The sequence below is a fragment of the Chiloscyllium plagiosum genome, unplaced genomic scaffold, assembly GCF_037043375.1.
Source record: "Chiloscyllium plagiosum isolate Xiang-an unplaced genomic scaffold, Cpla_swu_hap1 HiC_scaffold_30, whole genome shotgun sequence".
NCBI lineage: Eukaryota > Metazoa > Chordata > Chondrichthyes > Orectolobiformes > Hemiscylliidae > Chiloscyllium > Chiloscyllium plagiosum.
Window position 1 is genome coordinate 54,861,005 of NW_028270168.1, and position 19,095 is coordinate 54,880,099.

The window sequence follows — 19,095 nt, forward strand, 5'->3', positions numbered from 1 at the left end:
AATTGCAACATTTAAAAGGCATCCAGATGGGTATATGAATAGGAAGGGTTTGGTGGGATATAGGCTGGGTGCTGGCAGGTGGGACTAGCTTGGGTTGGGATATCTGGTTGGCATGGATGAGTAGGACTAAAGGGTCTGTTTCCGTGCTGTACATCTCTATGATTCTGTACCTTCTTTGTCTGTCCAACTGTTCGTTTGTCTGGGGTGAGTAGATGTGGCGTTGGGAAAACACAGCAGGCCAGACAGCGTCTGAGGAGCAGGAAAGTCAATGTTTCAGGTCGAAACCCTTCGTCAGGAGTGAGGACGGGGAGGGGAGCCCAGAAGTAAATAGAGGGAGTGGGTTGAGCTAGGGAAGTGTAGGTGGGATATAGGTCGAGGGTCATCATGATTGGAGCCAATAGATGAGACGGAAGATGGACAGGTGAGGTCAGGTCAAGGAGGCAAGGAAGAGGAGGAGGGCTGGACATGGGGTTATGCTGGAGGGATTTTAAAGCCAAAATGTGAAGTGTTGTTCCTCCAGTTTATGTGTGGCCTTGCTTTGACAATGGAGGAGGATATGTCATCAAGGAGTGGGAGCAGGAATTGAAATGGATGGCTACTGAAGGGTCAGGTGGTTGACACTCCATGGATGCTCTGCGAACCAGTCCCCTCGTCTGTGTTTGGTTTTCCCAATATACATGAGGCTACATTAGGAGCATGGATGCAACAAATGAAGTTGAATGATGTGCAGGTGAATCTCTGCTGGATTTGGAAGGATTGTTCCGGGCCTTGGACGGAGATGAGAGGGAAGGTGAAGGGGGCAGGTGTTACATCTATTGTGGTTTCTGGAGGAGTTACCTGCTGTAGTCGAGAGGTTGGTGGTGGGTGTGGAGTTGATGAGGGAGTCACAGAATGAATTGTCCATGCATAAAGCAGACAGGGGTAGGAAAGGAAATATCCTTTTGGTGGTGGGGTCTTATTGTAGGTGGCAGAAATATTGGAGGATGATGCATTGGGGTTCAGAGGTTGGTGGGATGGTATGTGAGGACTAAGGTGACTCTATCCTTATTGTTATTGGGGGAGGAGTTTTGAGGCCAGAAGTGCAGGAGATGGTGGAGGGCATCTTTGATTACCAGGGATGGGAAACTATGGACCTAAAGTAGGAGGATTTCTGGGATGCAGACTGGAAACAGAGACTTTATGGTGCGACCGTTGATGAACGGTCAAAGAAATTTTTCAAAATGCTCAACAAAAATATTCTGGTAAGAGGAAGGGTAATCTGCCATGGGTGTCTCAGGAAGTAAGGCAGGCTATCAAAGTGAAAGAGAAGGCATATAAAGTAGCCAAAAACAGCAGGAATCTGGAAGATTGGGAAAACTTTTAAGGTCAACAGAAAGCCACAAAAAGAGCTATAAAGAAAAATAAGGTAGTGTATGAGAAAAAATTAGCATAGACTATAAAGACAAATAGCAAAAGTTTCTATAAATAAAGAAAACAAAGACGAGTGGCTAAAGTAAATGTTGATCCTATAGAGGATGAGAAGGGACAGTTAATTGTGGGATATGATGAAATGGCTGAGGCATTGAACAGGTACTTTGCATTGGTCTTCACAGTGGAGGATACCAATAACATGCCAGTAATGTTGAAGAGATGAAGGTAGTTCAGGACCTGGAATTAATTATTATTATGGAAGAGCTAGTGTTGGGTAAGCTAATGGAGCTAAGGATAGATAAACCTCCTGATGGAATGCATCCTAGGGTACTTAAAGAGGTAGTGGGAGAAATAGTAGCTGGACAGGCAGTAATTTTCCAACATTCACTGACTCTGGAGCAGTCCCAGCAGATTGAAAAATAGCAAATGTGATGCCACTGTTTAAAAAGGATAGTAGACAAAAGATGGGAAATTATAGACCAGTGAGCTTGACCTCTGTAATGGGGAAGATGCTTAAGTCTATTATTAAGGAAGAAATAGTAGGGCATCTCGAAAGAGATTGTTTCTTTGTATAGATGCAGCACAGGTTCATGACGGGCACGTCATGCTTCACAAATCTTTTGGAATTCTATGAAGACATTTCAAGCAAGGTGGACAATGGGGACCCAGTGGATGTGGTGTACCTAGATTTCCAAAAGGTCTTTGACAAGGTGCCACACATGAGGCTGCTGCATAAGATAAGGATGCATGGTGTTCGGGGTAGGGTATTAGCATGGATAGAGAATTGATTGACTGACATAAAGTGGGGATAAATGAGTCGTATTCTGATTGGCAGACTCGATGGGCCGGACGACCTACTCTTGCTCCTAGTTCTTATGTTCTTATGTCCTGGAGTGGAATGTCTCATCCTGGGGGCAGATGCAGCAGAGGTGTAGGAATTGGGAGTATGGGATAGCATTTTTAAAAGAGGGTGGGTGAGAAGAATTGTAGGAGAAAGTGAGGACTGCAGATGCTGAGGATCAGAGTCGGGAGTCTGGTGCTGGAAAACTACAGCAGCTCAGGCAGCATCCGAGGACCAGGAGAGAGAGGAATTGTAGTCAAGGTAGTTTTGGGAGTTGGTGGGTTTGAAATGGTAAGTCAGTTTCCAGAGACATTGACAGTGAGATCCAGGAAGGGGAGGGAAGCGTCAGAAATGGTTCACGTGAATTTAGGGGCAGGGTGGAAGGTGTTGGCAAAGTTGATGAACTATTCAAGCTCCTTGTGGGAGTATGAGGCAGCACAGAAGCAGTCGTCAATGTAATGGGGGAAGAGGTGAAGGATGGTGCCAGTGTAGTTGTAAAGATGGACTGTATCAGGAATCATACAAAGAGGCAAGCGTAGCTTGGGCCCATGTAGGTGCCTCTGGCCACCCCTTTCGTTTATAGGAAGTGAGAAGAATTCAAGGAAAAATTGTTAAAGGTGAAGATCAGTTCTGCCAGGTGAATGAGAGTATCAGTGGAGGGGGAACTGGCTGGGCCTGTTCTTCTCTCTCTTTGGGCTCTATCCTCACCTATTGTTTACTCCTTACCCTTCCCCCCCATACTATCTTCTGCACATAAACTTACATTTTCCCAGCTATCATCAGTTCTGAGCGTCAGCAGACCCAAAATGTTGACTCTGTTTTCTCTGCATAGATGCTGCCATAGTTGCTGAGCTTTTCCAACAACTTCTGTTTTTGTTTCTGATTTACAGTATCCACGTTGTTTTTTGTTTTTATTTGGTCTGAGATTTTTAGGAATTTAGACCAAGTTCTGGGATTGAGACTGGGTGCTGGTCCAGCTCTAGGACCAGGTGAGGATCACATTAGGGAAAATTGAAAAGGATTATCAACTTCGAACACCCTTCTAGACTCGATGGTTCTTCCACATGTCCTGACGTGACTTGCATTTCCTGTTTTTTGTTCAGATTTCTGGCATTCTCTGTCCCTGCTCAAACACCATGTGGAGATGCCAGCGTTAGACTGGGTGGACAAATTCAGAAGTCACATGATACCAGTTTACAGTCCAACAGATTTATTCAAAATCACAAGCTTTCGAATCTGTGATTTCAAATAAACCTGTTGGACTATAAAACGGTGTCGTATGACCTCTGACTTTGTGCCTTCAAACAGGCAAATCCTCTCAAACAAGCACTGTATGAAATGACGCCGGTTTAGCCAAAGCCTACCTGCTGGTTATAATACATTGTATACATTAGCCAGCTCCGCTATCTGGAGAAACGTTACTTCAATAAAGTTCTGAAAAGCTAGGCAAACACACATCCATCTAAGTTGCAAACAGGTTAAGCAACATATAAAATGAATTTCGCTTTTCATTTCCTGTAAAATTCTGCACATCTTCAGTCACAGACACTGATTGGTGCAGAGACTTTCCACCGGAGCTGAATGTGAAACTGGTAAGTTAGAAGTGCATTGGGAAACCCAGCAAGAGGTGCTCACGTCTCTCGCCTGGTGAGTGTGGATATTAATGTCCTGGGGTTACAGAATCTGAAAGTTAGTAAGTGTGGAATTTGCTGCATTGTTGTTTAGTGAGTTAAAAGTCACTCAACATCAGGATGTAGACCATGAAGTTTATTTGGAAGCTCTACCAAACCTGTCGGACTATAACGCGGTGTTGGGTAATTTTTAATTTTGTTCACTCCAGTCCAACACCGGTACATCCACATCTTTGTTTCGTAAGTGTGGAAATTAGTGTAACTAGTTAGTGAGTGTGGAAATGACTGAGAGTGGAGGTAGCGGAGTGTCACTGATGCGCGAATGAGGATTTGTGTGAGAAGACCATTGTGAACGGGATGAAATGTGCAGCTGTATCCCCGGAGTGGCCAGCTGTTTGTTTTGTGTCTGACTCTGATGTTGTTTCTAACTAAAATGGGAGTGTGTTGAGCAGCCATTTAGTGCAGCGCTTATTTGGTAGGCGTTGGCGGTTTGAGCAAGGACAGAGGATGTCAGAAATTTGAAAGAAAACCGGAAACGAAAGTCACGTCACGAAATATTGAAGAACCATCGAGTCTAGAAGAGTAATAGAAACTGACGTCCTCCTCCTCAAACTTTCCCATCGCGATCCGAACCTGATGCCAGAACCGGACCAGCTCCCGAATCGAATCCAGAGCGCACTGGTCCAGTGTAGGGCACAGGGCGGGATTGGAAAGATTTAGGTTGGAAAAGTGAGTATGTGAGATGTAATTATTGAGCAGGATTAATTGAAGGCGTAGAAGTTTCATTACTCAGACGTGATTAATTGTTAAGGACCTCTGGGTTCGAGTTGGCCTTCAACCAGACCTCCCAAAGCCCGCGAAATGCTTGCATCTGAATGATTCATTAGTTCTGGATTTGCACTGTCTTGTACAACTTTCTCTGCAATTAATTCTCCTGCCGTCATTTCGATTCCTCAGACCCAACTTTTGTTTCTTTGTCTCTTTTCAGTCCATCTTCTTTTGGTTCTCATGCCATTTAATCTCTTCTGTTTTGCACTCATCATTTTGTTTTGTTGTCCATTCCCAATTCCTCTTTTCCTGTCCCTCTGATGTTTTCAGTCTGATCAGAAAGACCATCTCTGAAGTGTTGACTCTTTTTCTCTGCTTGACCTGCAGAATATTGCAAATAATTTTGTGAAAAGTTCTAGTATTTGCAGTGTTTTGCCACTTTCCTCCCTCTCTCTTCCCCTTCATCTTGAAGTCTCTCTCTTCCTTAACCACAGCCCTGCTCCAATCACATCGTTGGAAAAATAATACAGAAATGTAACATGCATATTTGTCCTGATTTGGAGGTGCTGGTGTTTGACTGGTGTGTACAAAGTTAAAGATCACACAACAATAGGTAATAGTCCAACAGGTTTATTTGGAAGCACTAGCTTTTGGAGTGCTGCTCCTTCAGTTGATTGTGGAGTATAAGATCATAAGACACAGAATTTATTGCAAAAGTTTACAGTGTGATGCAACTGAAATTATATATTGAAAAAGATCTGGATTGTTTGTTAAGTCTCTCATCTTTTAGAATGATCATGTTGGTTTCAGTTCTTCCGTATGTCAATCCCAGAACGTTTTTTTGAAGTTACATTCTCAAGTGAACTTTAACAATAGGTGCCATGTCATCTCAGATAATGCATTGAAGGTGTGAGGTGCCCTGTGTGAGGCTGTCTGTGCCCCAATGTTCAGACTGATTCTGTTTCTAAAAACATGGATTTCGAGAATCTTAATGGATTCATGCAGTTTTTGAGCAAAATAAAATATAATTCTGCAAGTACAAATTCACCCCACAGTCATGTGTGTCTGTGGGGTGGGGGCGGGGGGGAAGGGTATGAGTGTCTGTGAGAGAGTATGTCTCTGTGTGTGTGTAAAGGGGTGCGAGTGTGGGTGTGTATATGTAAGCATATGAGAGAGAGTCTGTGTGAGTGGGTCTGTAGGAGTGTGTGTGTGTGTGTGTGAGAGAGAGAGGGTGGGTGGGGGGAGAGAGAGAGAGCCTCTGCTTGGCCACTTTTCTTTGTTGCCTGTCCCGAAGTCTGCCTTGGAGGGCAGTCACCCGTAGGTCCGAGGCCAAACATGCTAGACCGCTGAAGTGTTCTCCGACTGGGAGGGAACACTCCTGTCTGTTGATTGGTGTGCAGTGTCCATTCATCCTTTGCCATAGCCTCTGCTCAGTCTCACCAATGCCTGCAGTGTATGAGATAGATAGCGTTGGCTGAGTCACATGAGTATCTGCTGCATACATGGTGGGAGGTGTCCCCATGTGTAATGGTGGTACCTGTGTGAACATTCTGACACGCCTTGCAACATCTGCCGTGACAGGTTTGTCTGGTGTTGTCCTGAAAGTGGGGCAGTTTGCTGCAAACAATGATCTGTTTGAGGTTTGCTGGTTGTTTAAAGGCAAGAAGTGGAGGGGTGGCGACGGTCTTGGCAAGACGCTAATCCCCATTGATGATATGTTGCAGGCTGTGAAGAACATGGTGTAGTTTTTCGGTTCCTGGGAAGTACTGGACGACAAAGGGTATCCTGTCAGTTGCAACCCGTGTCTGTCTCCTGAGGAGGTCATTACGGTTTCTCACTGTGGCAGGTCGGAACAAGCGGTCAATGAGTTGAGCATCGTAACCCATTCTTATGAGGCCATCCTTGAGTACTTTCAAGAAACCGTAATGACCACACACACACACACACACAATCGCACCCACAAGCACACAGACACACATAACTTTGTGGGGTGAATTTGTACTTGCAGAATTGTATTTTATTTTGCTCAAAAACTGCACGGAATCCATTAAGATTCTCGAAATCCCTTTTTTAGGAATAGAATCAGACTGAACATTAGTGCACAGACAGCCTCACACAGGGCACCTCGCAACTTCAATGCATTATCTGAGACAACATGGCACCTATTGTTAAAGTTCATCTGAGAATGTAACTTTAAAAAAAAGTTCTGGGATTTACTGAAACTGAAGGACTGAAACCAAGATGGTCATTCTAAAAGATGAGAGACTTAATGAACAATCCAGATCTTTTTCAATATATAATTTCAGTTGCATCACACTGTAAACGTTTGCATTAAATTCTGTGTCTTATGATCTTATACTCCATAACCAGCTGATGAAGGAGCAGCATTCCGAAAGCGAGTGCTTCCAAATAAATCTGATGGATTATAACCTGGTGTTGTGTTATTTTTAACTTTGTATATATTTGTAAGTATAAGTCTATTTCCTGTAGTGATATGTTTGTAATGACAGCACTCTACAAAATAACAGGTTTTTCAAGGATAGACTCTCCCTATAGTCTAGAGGTTTTGAAATGGATTGGAGACCTGAGAAATGTTCAAGTCATAAAAAGCAGTTGGCATCTACAATCAGGATCACTTTGTTTATGGTAAATCTAGAATCAACTTCACACTGAAGAATATCTTTGGCTATTAATAGAAATGTTTTACTTTCAGATCTGGTCTGTACAATGGAGTTGGAAGATTCAGAGGGAGCCAACAGCACTTCCTCAGGTACAGCTCATTGTGTCATAATGTTGAGCTTTTTATTTTTGGATTCAGAAAATTGAGTTCTATGCTCATTTTTAAAAGACTACATCCCTAACTTTGCTGGGAGCTGAGTGTAGTCCCCGCTGGAGAGGCCAATGGAACTGAGATTGAAGTGTGGTATGGCTGATTTCTCATCACTTCCTGTGATAAAATAAAGTTCTCAGTCTATTAATGATTTTGTTATTTTAAAAGATACGGTTTATTTAAAGAAAATCAGTACATTGTAATTCCTTCAATTAATCATCTGTGAAAGCAACATTTCACTCAAGTACACAATCTTATGAAAGCAGACTTATTATATAACCACTGATTGTCAATCAAAGTGTTCAGTTGAAGACAGCCCACTGTGAGAATGTTAGATAGTAATCAGCCATGCAGTGTAAATCCTTTAATGGTAACTCCTCAGGCTCATCTCAACAGCTGGCGAAATCTAGCAATAACTGACTTTTTAAAAAAAAAATCCAAACATTTGAAAAAATTTGAAGTCTTATTTGAATAGCTTTTTTCAAATTCTATTTCTGATCTTGATTGAACAAAAATAAGCACTTGCTGCAGACCCTGAGTTTTCCAAACAATTTCTGGTTTTGTTTGATTTCCAGCATCCGAGGTTCTCTTTTTTTTTGCTTTTGAAAGGTGCCTTGTCGAACAGAAGTCCAAATACAAAACATCTACTGGTTTCCCTCGAACCACTCTGGTTGGGACTTCCTCAAAGCTCTAATGAATTGGTCAGGCTCTACTATCGTTTTATGAAGCCATGCTGACTCTGCTTGATTATATTATGATTTTCAAGATATGCTGCTATTACTTACTCGAATGATTCCATTGTCTTCTCCACTTTAGGCTAATCAGCTTATAGTTATTTGCATGTTGTCTCCCTCCCTATCTTGGGTAGGGATGGCACATGGACAGTTTTCCAGTCCTCCAGTTCTTATTCAGAATCCATGTGTTTTTGAAAAATTACAACCAGTACACCGCCATCTCTTTTAGGATCCTCAGATATAAAGGGCAGGGACTTACCTACCATTAGCCCCATCAATCTATGTAATACAGCACCTTCAATGATGGTGACTATACTTAATTACTCCACATTAAAGACTGATGCAAAATATCTGTTTAACTCCTCTGTCATTTCCTTGTTTTCCAAAACCATCTTCCTAGATTCATTTTTGAGGACTTATGCTCACTTTGTTCTCTGTCTCTCTCATTACACATTTCATGAAGTTCTTATTGTCAATCTTTATATAACTTACTAATTTGTCCTGAGTTTTTTTTTCTCTCAATCTGTTTAGTCCTCCTTTACAAGATTCGCTCACTCTTGAATATATCAAACAAACTGACCCCAATAGCTTTCTGTGGTCGAGTATTGCTTAGGTTCACAACTCTGAGTGAAGAAATTCTTCCTCATCTCAGTCCTGAATGGCTTACCCCCTTATTCCTAGACTGTGACCCCTAGCTCTCAACTTCCCCAACATTAGGAACATTCTTCCTGCACCTAATCTGTTCAGTCTCATCATGAATTAGTACTACACTCTGAGTAAAACAACTACCTCTGACATCTGTCCTATATCTATCACTCCTCAGTTTAAAGCTATGTCCCCTTGTGCTAGCCATCACCATCGGAGGAACAAGGCTCTCATTCTCCACCTTATCTAACCCTGTGATTATCTTAACTGTCTCAATTAAGTCAACTCTCAACCTTCTGCTGTCTAACGAAAACAGCCTCAAGTCCCTTTTCCTTTCCTCGTAAGATGTTCGTTCCATACCAAGCAACACCCAGTAAATCTCCTCTGAACCCTTTCCAAAGCTTTCACATCCTTCCTATAATATGGTACTCTGCATTCAATTTATTCCTTTCAAAGTGAACTACCTTACACTTTTCTGCATTAAACTCCATTTGCCACTTCTCAGCCCAGCTCTGCAGCTTATCTATGTCCCTGTGTCACCTACAAAATCCTTCGGCACTATCCACAACTCTACCAACCTTAGTGTCATCTCCAAATTTACTAACCCACCCTTCTACGCTCTCATCCAAATCATTTATAAAAATTACCAACTACCGTGGACTCAAAACAGATCCTTGTGGTACACTATTAGTAATTAAACTCCCGGATGAACATTTTCCATCAACCACCACCCTCTGTCTTCTTTGACTAGCCAATTTCTGATCCAAACCGCTTAATCACCCTCAATTCCATGCCTCCATATTTTGTGCAATAGTCTATCATGGGGAGCCTTATCAAACACCCACTGAAATCCATACACACCACATCAACTGCTTTACCCTCATCCACTTGTTTGGTCACCATCTCAAAGAGCTCAATAAGGTTTGTGAGGCATGACCTACCCATCACAAAACCATGTTGACTATCCCTAATCAACTTATTCCTTTCCAAATGATTATAAATCCTCTCTCTCATAACCTTTTCCTACCTTTACCCACAACCGAAGTAAGGCTCATTGTCTATAATTACCAGGGTTGTCTCGACTTCCCTTCTTGAACAAGGGAACAGCATTTGCTATCCTCCCGTCTTCTGGCACAATTCTTGTAGATAATGACAACATAAAGATCAAAGCCAAAGGCTTGACAGTCTCCTCCCTGGCTTCCCAGAGAATCCGAGGATAAGTCCCATCCGGCCCAGGGGACTTATCTATTTTCAACTTACCAGAATTGCTAACACCCCCTCCTTGTGAACCTCAGTCCCATCTGGTCTCTTAACGGTACTGCCTGCAACAGTAGTAGACCCGCCAACTTTAAGGACATTTAAATGGTCATTGCAGAGACATATGGACAACATTGGAATAGTGTAGGTTAGATGGGTTTCGGATTGGTTTTACAGGTCGGTGCAACATTGAGCGAGGGCCGAGGGGCATGTACTGCGCTGTAATGTTCTATGTTCTGTGATTTTATATGTCTCAATGAGACACCTCCTCATTCTTCTGAATTTCAATGAGTCAAGCCCAGTCAATGTGCATATGCCAATTCTGCCAACCCGGCAATCAGTCTGGTGAATCTTCATTGGATTCCTTCAATAGTATGAATATCCTTCCTCAGACTAGGAGACCAAAACTGCACATGATACTCAGGGAGTGGCGTCACCAAGGTCCTGTAGGACTGAAGCAGGACTTCCCTACTCCTATACATATATCGTCTTCTTTGAAGGCCAGTATGCCATTAGCTTTCCTCACCGCCTGCTAGACCTGCACACTAACCCTCAGTGACTGTTCTACCATGACACTCAGACTCATTACACCTCACCTTTCCCTTAACTGCCACCGTTCAGATATTCTGCCTTCCTTGTTTTGTCACCTGTGTGAATAACCTCATATTTATCCACATTATATTGCATTTGCTAAGTATTTGCCCACTCAGCCAGCCTGTCCAAATCATTCTGCAGCCTCTTAGCATCCTCCTCACAGCACAGACTGCCACTCAGCTTAGTATCATCTGCGAATTTGAAGATATTGCATTTAATTCCCTTGTCTAAATTGTTAATGTATATTGTGAACAGCTAGGGTCACAGCACTGACCCTTGTAGTACCCCACTCATCACTGCCTGCCACTCTCAAAAGAACCAATTTATTCCAAAACAGAGTGAAGATTTTGGACCCAGTATGGCTCTTCTTTAAAACCGGCCTGATTCCCCCAGCCCTGAGAAAATGAAAGTGCCCTGTTGAGGGAAATGACTTTTTATTTCAGGTCACTTCTTGCCACAGAACCACTGGAGACTTGAATGACTCCACGGAGACTTATATCCCGTCATCAAATCACACCTTACTTACACATGGATAGTCCTTGACACTGATCCAGTTTTTATTATTTTATTAAACAGTACAGTTTACAAACAATTAACATTAAAAGTTGTGTACAGAGAAACAGAAATTTACAAGGGAGAGGAGTGGCAAAGCCAGACCCCAAACCCTACCATTCAACCAGTTTTCAGAGAAATGAGGACAATCCTCAAATCCCACTTTCAGTCATCACAGAAGCAGCTGTAACACATAAATACAAGACAGTCCAATTGGATAAGAAACAGTGCATAGAATACTCCAGCAATTATTACCATAAACAGTGCTCTTCCAAATGTAGAGTCCATTGCCAGGAACAGAGTCCTCTCCAGTATACAAAGTGCATTGTCAGAAATAGAGTCCACTCCAGTCTGCAGAGTTCATTGCCAGAAACAATCCACAACCGAGAGCAGAGTCCACTCCGGAAGGCAGCAAATGCAAACCCCACAGTAACCACACCAGTGTTCAGTCTTCATAAAAGCCTGGTCCATCCAGAGAGAACCAGGTCCACTTTCGAACACATTGTGAAGGTGCAGTTAACTCACAGGGATTTGGTCCACTCCTGAAGGCAGAGACCACTCCTGAACTCCAGGATGCAGCAAATGCTCACCTTCCAGCACTCTCACAGGTATTCAGTCTTTACAGAGGCCTAGTCCACCGACAAAAGGCCAGGCCTACCCACAGGAACAGCTCATCTGAAAAGGTGCATTTTCTTATAGGGGCTCAGCCCAAACACCAAAAAAAAGGTGAAAACACATACAAAAAAAAAAGAAAGTCAGGGTGCAAGGGCTAAGCCCTGCCACAAAATCAGCACTGTCCTTTTCCCAAAGTAAAAGCAAAGAGTAACACACAGGCTGTAACCAGCCAGTCAAACAATTGTTTCCTAATGAGAACTAAAACACATTGACTGTGTAGATCAGGCAATTTAAAAATCAGTCCTCAATAAAAAAGGAATACCAATTAACACATTAGCTATATAATTCAGCCAGTTCAGGAATCAGGTTTCCTCCAAAATAAACAGAAACCAACAGTAGCAGTACACACTGAATGTGGGCAGCCAGAGGAGGTGTGGGGTTTGGTGCTGGTGTAGGATCCAGGGAAATAGTGAGGGAAGACATCAATTTGAGACTGGAACAGTTGGGAAAGGGAGCGAGTCAAACAGTCAGGGCAGGAAGGAACAAAGCAGAGAACAAGGTAGAACTGATAAATTAAACTGCATTTACTTCAATCAAGAGGCATAATGAGGAAGGCACATGAACTCAGGGCACAGTTAGGAACATGGGACTGGGATTTCATAGCAATTCTAGAGATTTGGCTGATTTCTATCCTGGAATGTTAAGCTTAACGATCAAGGATACAAATGCTTTCGGAAGGATAGAAAGGATGGCAGGAGAGGGAGTGGCATTTTTGGAAAGGGATCGCATTACTGCTACTTAGGGAGGATAGTCCTGGGAATACATCCAGGGAATTTATTTGGGTGGAACTGAAAAATAAGAAAGGGATGATCACCTTATTGGGATTGTATTATAGACCCCCTAGCAACCAGTGGGAAAATGAGAAACAAGTTTGTAAAGAGATTTCAGTTATCTGTAAGAAAAATAGGGTGGTTATGGTAGGGGATTTTAACTTTCCAAACATAGACTGGGACTGCCATAGTGTTAAGGATTTAGGTGGAGAGGAATTTGTTAAGTGTGTACAAGAAAATTCTCTGATTCAGTTTTTGGATGTACCTACTAGAGAAGGTGCAAAACCTGACCTACACTTGGGAAATAAGGCAGGGCAGGTGACTGAGGGGGAGCATTTTGGGATCAGTGACCATAATTCTATTAGTTTCAAAATAGTGATGGAAAAGGATAGACCAAATCTAAAAGTTGAAGTTCTAAATTGGAGAAAGTCTACTTTTGATGGTATTAGGCAAGAACTTTCAAAAGTTGATTGGGGGCAGATGCTTTCAGGTAAAGGGATGGCTGGAAAATGGGAAGCCTTCAGAAATGAGGTAACGTGAGTCCAAAAACAGTATATTCCTGTTAGGGTGAAAGGCAAGGCTGGTATGTATAGGAATGTTGGATGACGAGAGAAATTGAGGGTTTGGTTAAGGAAAAGAAGGAAGCAAATGTCAGGTTTAGACAGTAAAGATCAAATGAATACTTAGATGAGTATAAAGGCAGTAGGAGTATACTAAAGAGGGAAATCAGGAGAGCAAAAAGGGGATAGCTTTGGCAAATAGGGTTAAGGAGAATCCAAAGGATTTTAATAAATACATTAAGGACAAAAGGGTAACTAGGGAGAGAATAGCGCCCCTCACATATCAATAAGTCAGCCTTTATGTGGAGGTACAGTAGATGGGAGAGATATGAAATGAGTGCAGAGGAACCTTGATTATCCGAAGGAGATGGGCGAGCACTATTTCGTTTGGATAATTGATTGTTCGGTTAATCGATTCAATGTCTTTCCTCTGGGGCTCGGAGTTTTCTATTAAGTCTGCTCTCTGTTCAAGAGACTAGCAGCAGCACAGCAAATGAGCCCCTGCCCCCCAACCCTGTCCAACACCGCACCCCCACCTGACCCCAAGCCCGTCCAACACCGCACCCCCAACCCCCCCCCCCAAAATCCTGTCCAACACAGTCCCCACCCCGCCCCCATCCCCATCCTCACACGCCCCCACCCCGTCTCCAGGGCAGCCGAACTGGACACCAACAACAAGATTACTGCTACTGCCTTTTGGGGGGGAGTGAGCATACACACACATACAACTTTTTACTGCAACTTTTTGACAGGTTCCACCTCTGTCCTGTAGACAACAATGTTAGAGAGATTATCTGGGGAAGGGGGGGTCCAGGGTACACGTCTGTGTCGAACTCCAGGGAAAGTGTGGGAAGAGGGTGGGAGGTCAGTCATTTAGAGACGGTGCCTGTGCTCCCATCAGTCCAGGACTGTTCTCGGCAGCACTTTTAATCACTGTAAACAAAATACGCAATCAGTGTTGGACGTCTTTGATGTAAAATTTCTGTCGGGACCTGGAGATCTTCTTCGGATAATCCGATTTTTGGATAATTTATATTCGGATAATCGAGGTTCATCTGTATTTTGCATCAGTGTTTACTGTGGAGAAGGACTTGGAAGGTATAGAATATGGGGACATAGATGGTGCCATCTTGAAATGTGTCCATATTAGAGATGAGATTTTGGATGTTTTGAAACAGATAAAAATGGTTACATCCCCAAGACCTGATCAGGTGTACCGGAGAACTCTGTGGGAAGCTAGTGAAAGGATTGCTGGGCTCTTTGATGAGATATTTGTATCATTGATAGTCACAGGTGAGGTGCTGGAAGACTAGAGATTGGCTAATGTGGTGCCACTATTTAAGAAAGGTGGTAAGGAAAAGCCAGTGAACTATAGGTGGTGAGCCTGACATCTGTGGTGGGCACATTGTTGGAGGGAATCTTGAGGGACAGGATTTACAAAGAACAAATAAAATTACAGCACCGGAACAGGCCCTTCGGCCATCCAAGCCTGCAATGGAACAGATCCCCTATCTAAACCCATCACCTATTTTCTAAGGGTCTGTGTCCCTCTGCTCCATGCCCATTCATGTATCCGTGTAGATACATCTTAAATGATGCTATCGTGTCCACCCCTACCACTTCCACTGGCAACGTGTTCCAGGCAACCGCCACCTTCTGCACAAAGAACTTTCCACGCATATCTCCCTTAAACTTTTCCCCTCTCACCTTGAACTCGTGACCCCTAGTAATTGAGCCCACCCCCTCCCCCCCCCCCCCCCACTCTGGGAAAAAGCTTCTTGCTATCCACCTCTTATGATTTTGTTGACTTCAATCGAGTCCCCACTCAACCTCGGTCTTTCCAATGAAAATAATCCTAATCTACTCAATCTCTTTTCATAGCTATCTTCCTCCATACCATGCAACATCCTAGTGAACCTCATCTGCACCCTCTCCAAAGCATGCACATCCTTTTGATAATGTGGCAGATGAGATATATCCAAGACTGCTGTGCACAGCAAGGGAGGGCTCTGACTTTAACTTTCTAACTTTCACGTCCTCTGCACATATTGAAGAGTTGCCATAAGATTGAAGGACAGCTGTTGAAGAAATTCCTGTTATCTCAGTTCAAAAGTGTCGTCCCATCACTGTAAGGCTGTGTCCTTTGGTGTTCGTCTTTTCTACTAATGGAAACATCTCCTCCATGTCCACGCTGTCCAGGCATTTCAATATTCTATAATTTTGAATCAGATCTTCCCTCATCCTTCTAAACTCCATTGTGTACAACCCTGACTCCTCAACTGCTCCTTATGTGACAAGGAGCATATATAGGGTGGCACGGTGGCACAGTGGTTAGCACTGCTGCCTCACAGCTCCAGAGACCCGGGTTCAATTCCCCCCTCAGGCGACTGACTGTGTGGAGTTTGCACATTCTCCCCGTGTCTGCGTGGGTTTCCTCCGGGTGCTCCGGTTTCCTCCCACAGTCCAAAGATGTGCAGGTCAGGTGAATTGGCCATGCTAAATTGCCTGTAGTGTTAGGTAAGGGGTAAATGTAGGGGTATGGGTGGGTTGCGCTTCGGCGGGTTGGTGTGAACTTGTTGGGCCGAAGGGCCTGTGTCCACACTGTAAGTAATCTAATCTAAGCTCTTCATCTAATCTAATATCAAGCTCTTCATCTCCAGCTTCATTCTTGTAAACCTTCTCTGGATCTCCTCCAATGCCAGCACTTCATTCTTTGGATACGTGACCCAAAACTGCTTACTATATTATAACTATGGTCTGACCAGAGTCTTATACAGCCTCAGCAGTACATCTCTGCTCTTGTATTCTAGACATCTTGAAATGAATACCAACATGGTTTTGCTTTCCTAACCGTCACTGAACCTGCATGTTAATCTGAAGAGAATCCTGAATTAGGACTCCCAAATCCCTTAGTACTTCATATTTCCAATGCCTTTTCCCTGTTTCGAAAATAGTATATGCCTCTGTTCTTCCTTCCAAATTGCATTAGCTCACATTTTATCACGTTTTATTCCATCTGCCATTTTGCCCACTTGCCTACAAACGCCTTCAGAACCTGGGGTGTAACCCATTCAGTCCAAGTGATTTATTCACCCTCAGAAATTTCTGCTTCCCCAGTGCTTTCTCCTTAGTGATGACCTCTACACTCATCTCTGCCCCTGACTCTTGAAGTTCTGGTGTGCTGCTAGTGTTTTCCATTATAGCTGAATACCTATTCAGTTCTTCTGCCATTTCTTTATTACTATTTCTCTGGCCTCATTTTCTAGCATCTAATGTCCATTCTTGCCTCTCAATTTTTTAGACATCTTAGAAAACACTCTTCAAATCTTATTACTCGCAAGCTTTCGATCATTTTGTCTTCTCCCAACTTATTGCTTCTTAAATTATCCTCTGCTAGTTTTCAAAGGTTTCCAAATCCTCTGCCTTCCCACCAATATTCACTGTACTGTGTGCTTTTTCTTTTGTTTTTATGCTGTCCTTGAGTTCCCTGGTCAGGCATGGTTGTCTTATAATCCCCTTAACGTGTTTCTTCTTCCTTTCAATGAATTTCTGCTGTGCTTCCCAAATTAAACTCCAGAAACTCCTTCTGTTTTTGCTTCACTGCCTTCCTGGCTAAGCTCCCCTTCCAATCAACTCTGGTCAGCTCCTCCCTCATGTCTTTATAGTTACCTTCATTCAATTGTAATAGCCTTGCACCTGATTCAACCATCTCCATCTCAAACTGCAGGGTGACTTCTATTGTATTATGATCTCTGCGAGTATTGGAGTCCCCAGTGATTATTCTAATAGTGTCTTGATTACGTGCATTTTTTAATCTCCTTATTTTTTTTTCTTCCCTGATTACTGACACCCCATCCTGCCTATTGCTAGGAAACCTGTACAAACTCCCATCAGGGTCCTTTTTCTTTGCAATTCTTCATCTCTACTCACAGAGATTTTACACCTTCCGACTCTATATTATTGTTGCTATCGCTTTCATATATTTTATTTAGTCAACCCCTCCTCATCTGCCTGTCCTTTCAACAGGATGTGTATTCTTAGATATTCAGTTCTCATCTCAATCACCTTGTACCACGTTTGGGACACCACAACATGGTACCTCCCAATTTCAACCTGCATTACAAGCTCATTACCTTATTCAGTGTATTTAAGTATAACACCCCAAGACCTGTGTTGACTGACCCCCTTCTCATAGTTGTCCCTTTGCCTGGTGTGCCTGTCGTTAGATTCCTGACCCTTTCCATATTCTGTCCTATTACTTATTCTGGCAACTTTAACTTCTGCTGTCTGCCCCCCTTTAATTGTTTTCCACACAACTGAACCCATCTCTCCACTATTTAGTTAAAGCCCTATGCACAGCCCTAGTAAAGCAATTCGCAAGGACCCTGGTCTCAACAAGATTCAGATAAAGCCCGTCCCATCGGAACAGCTCCTGCTTGCTGCCAATGTCCCATGGATTTCAACCTGTTTCTTGCACACCAGTCTTTGAGCCCCACATGTTGACCTCTTTAATCTTGTGGATATTGTGGCAATTCGTTGGTGGCTCAAATAGTAATCCAGAGATTATTACCTTTTTGGTTCTGCTTTCTAATTTAGCTCCGAGCTATTCCCTCTTTCCTTTTTTTACCTTTATTGTTGTTAGCTATTTGGACCATGATTTGGAGCTTTCCCCTCCCACTCCAAATTCCTCTGCAGCCCAGATGAGATATCCTGAATGCAGACACCAGGCAGACAACATAGCCTTCAGGATTCTTAAACCTGGCCACAGAGCCATAGAGTCATACATAATTTGTGAAAAGATTTGTAGCTCGGGTGCTCGTTGTTGTGGTTCTGTTCTCGGCGAACAGAACCACAACAACAGTCATACATAATGGAAACACGCCCTTCGTTCCAAGTCATTCATGCTAAGTTTCCCAAACTAAACTCATACTATTTACCTACATTTGGCCCATATACCTCTAAACCTTTCCTATTTATATGCCTGTCCAAATGTCTTTTAAATGTTGTAACTGTACCTGTCTACGATTTCTTCTGGCAGTTCTTTCCACATGAGGGTTAGATAGGGTGGACAGTGAGAGCCTTTTTCCTTGGATGGTGAAGGCTAGCACGAGGGGAAATAGCTTTAAATTGAGGGATGACAGATATAGGACAGATGTCAGAGGTTGTTTCTTCATTCAGAGAGTAGTAGGGGTATGGAATGGATGCCCTGCCTGCAACAGCAGTAGACTCATCTGCTTTAAGTGCATTTAAGGGGCAGCACGGTGGCTCAGTAGTTAGCACTGCTGCCTCACAGCATCAGGGTCCTAGGTTCGATTCCAGCCTCGGGCGACTGTCTGTGTGGAGTTTGCACATTCTCCCCATGTCTGCGTGGGCTTCCTCCGGGTGCTCCGGTTTCCTCCCACAGTCCAAAGATGTGCAGGTCAGGTGAATTGGCCATGTTAAATTGCCCATAGTGTTAGGTGCATTAGTCAGAGGGAAAATGGGTCTGGGTGGGTTACTCTTCAGAGGGTCGGTGTGGACCTTTTGGGCCGAAGGGCCTGTTTCCACACTGTAGGGAATCTAATCTAATCTAATCTAATCTAATATGATATAATCTTAAATGGTCATTGGATAGACATATGGATGAAAATGGAATAGTGTAGGTTAGATGGGCTTCAGATTGGTTTCACAGGTTGGAGCAACATTGAGGGCTTAAGGGCCTGTACTGCGCTGTAATGTTCTAAAAAAAATGTGAACCACCTTTGTGAAAATGTTGCCCCTCAGGTTCCTTTTAAATCTTTCTCTTCTCACCTTAAAAATATGCCTTCTAGTTTTGAACTCCCCTAACC

At 43.2% G+C, this 19,095-nt stretch overlaps 1 protein-coding gene across 4 annotated transcripts in view; it reads left to right on the forward strand.

Moving 5' to 3' along the window:
- LOC122563766 (nuclear GTPase SLIP-GC-like) overlaps positions 1-19,095 on the forward strand; it is a 147,118-nt gene that overhangs the window by 14,680 nt on the left and 113,343 nt on the right. For 2 of the 4 annotated variants that reach the window (XM_087976961.1, XM_087976960.1), the window contains exon 3: positions 7,364-7,420. In XM_087976961.1, the coding sequence (XP_087833087.1) occupies positions 7,364-7,420 (57 nt within the window). Of the gene's footprint in view, positions 1-3,863; positions 3,899-4,464; positions 4,612-7,363; positions 7,421-19,095 lie in introns of those variants that run through there. The other 2 variants (XM_087976963.1, XM_087976962.1) reach the window with 2 other exon arrangements.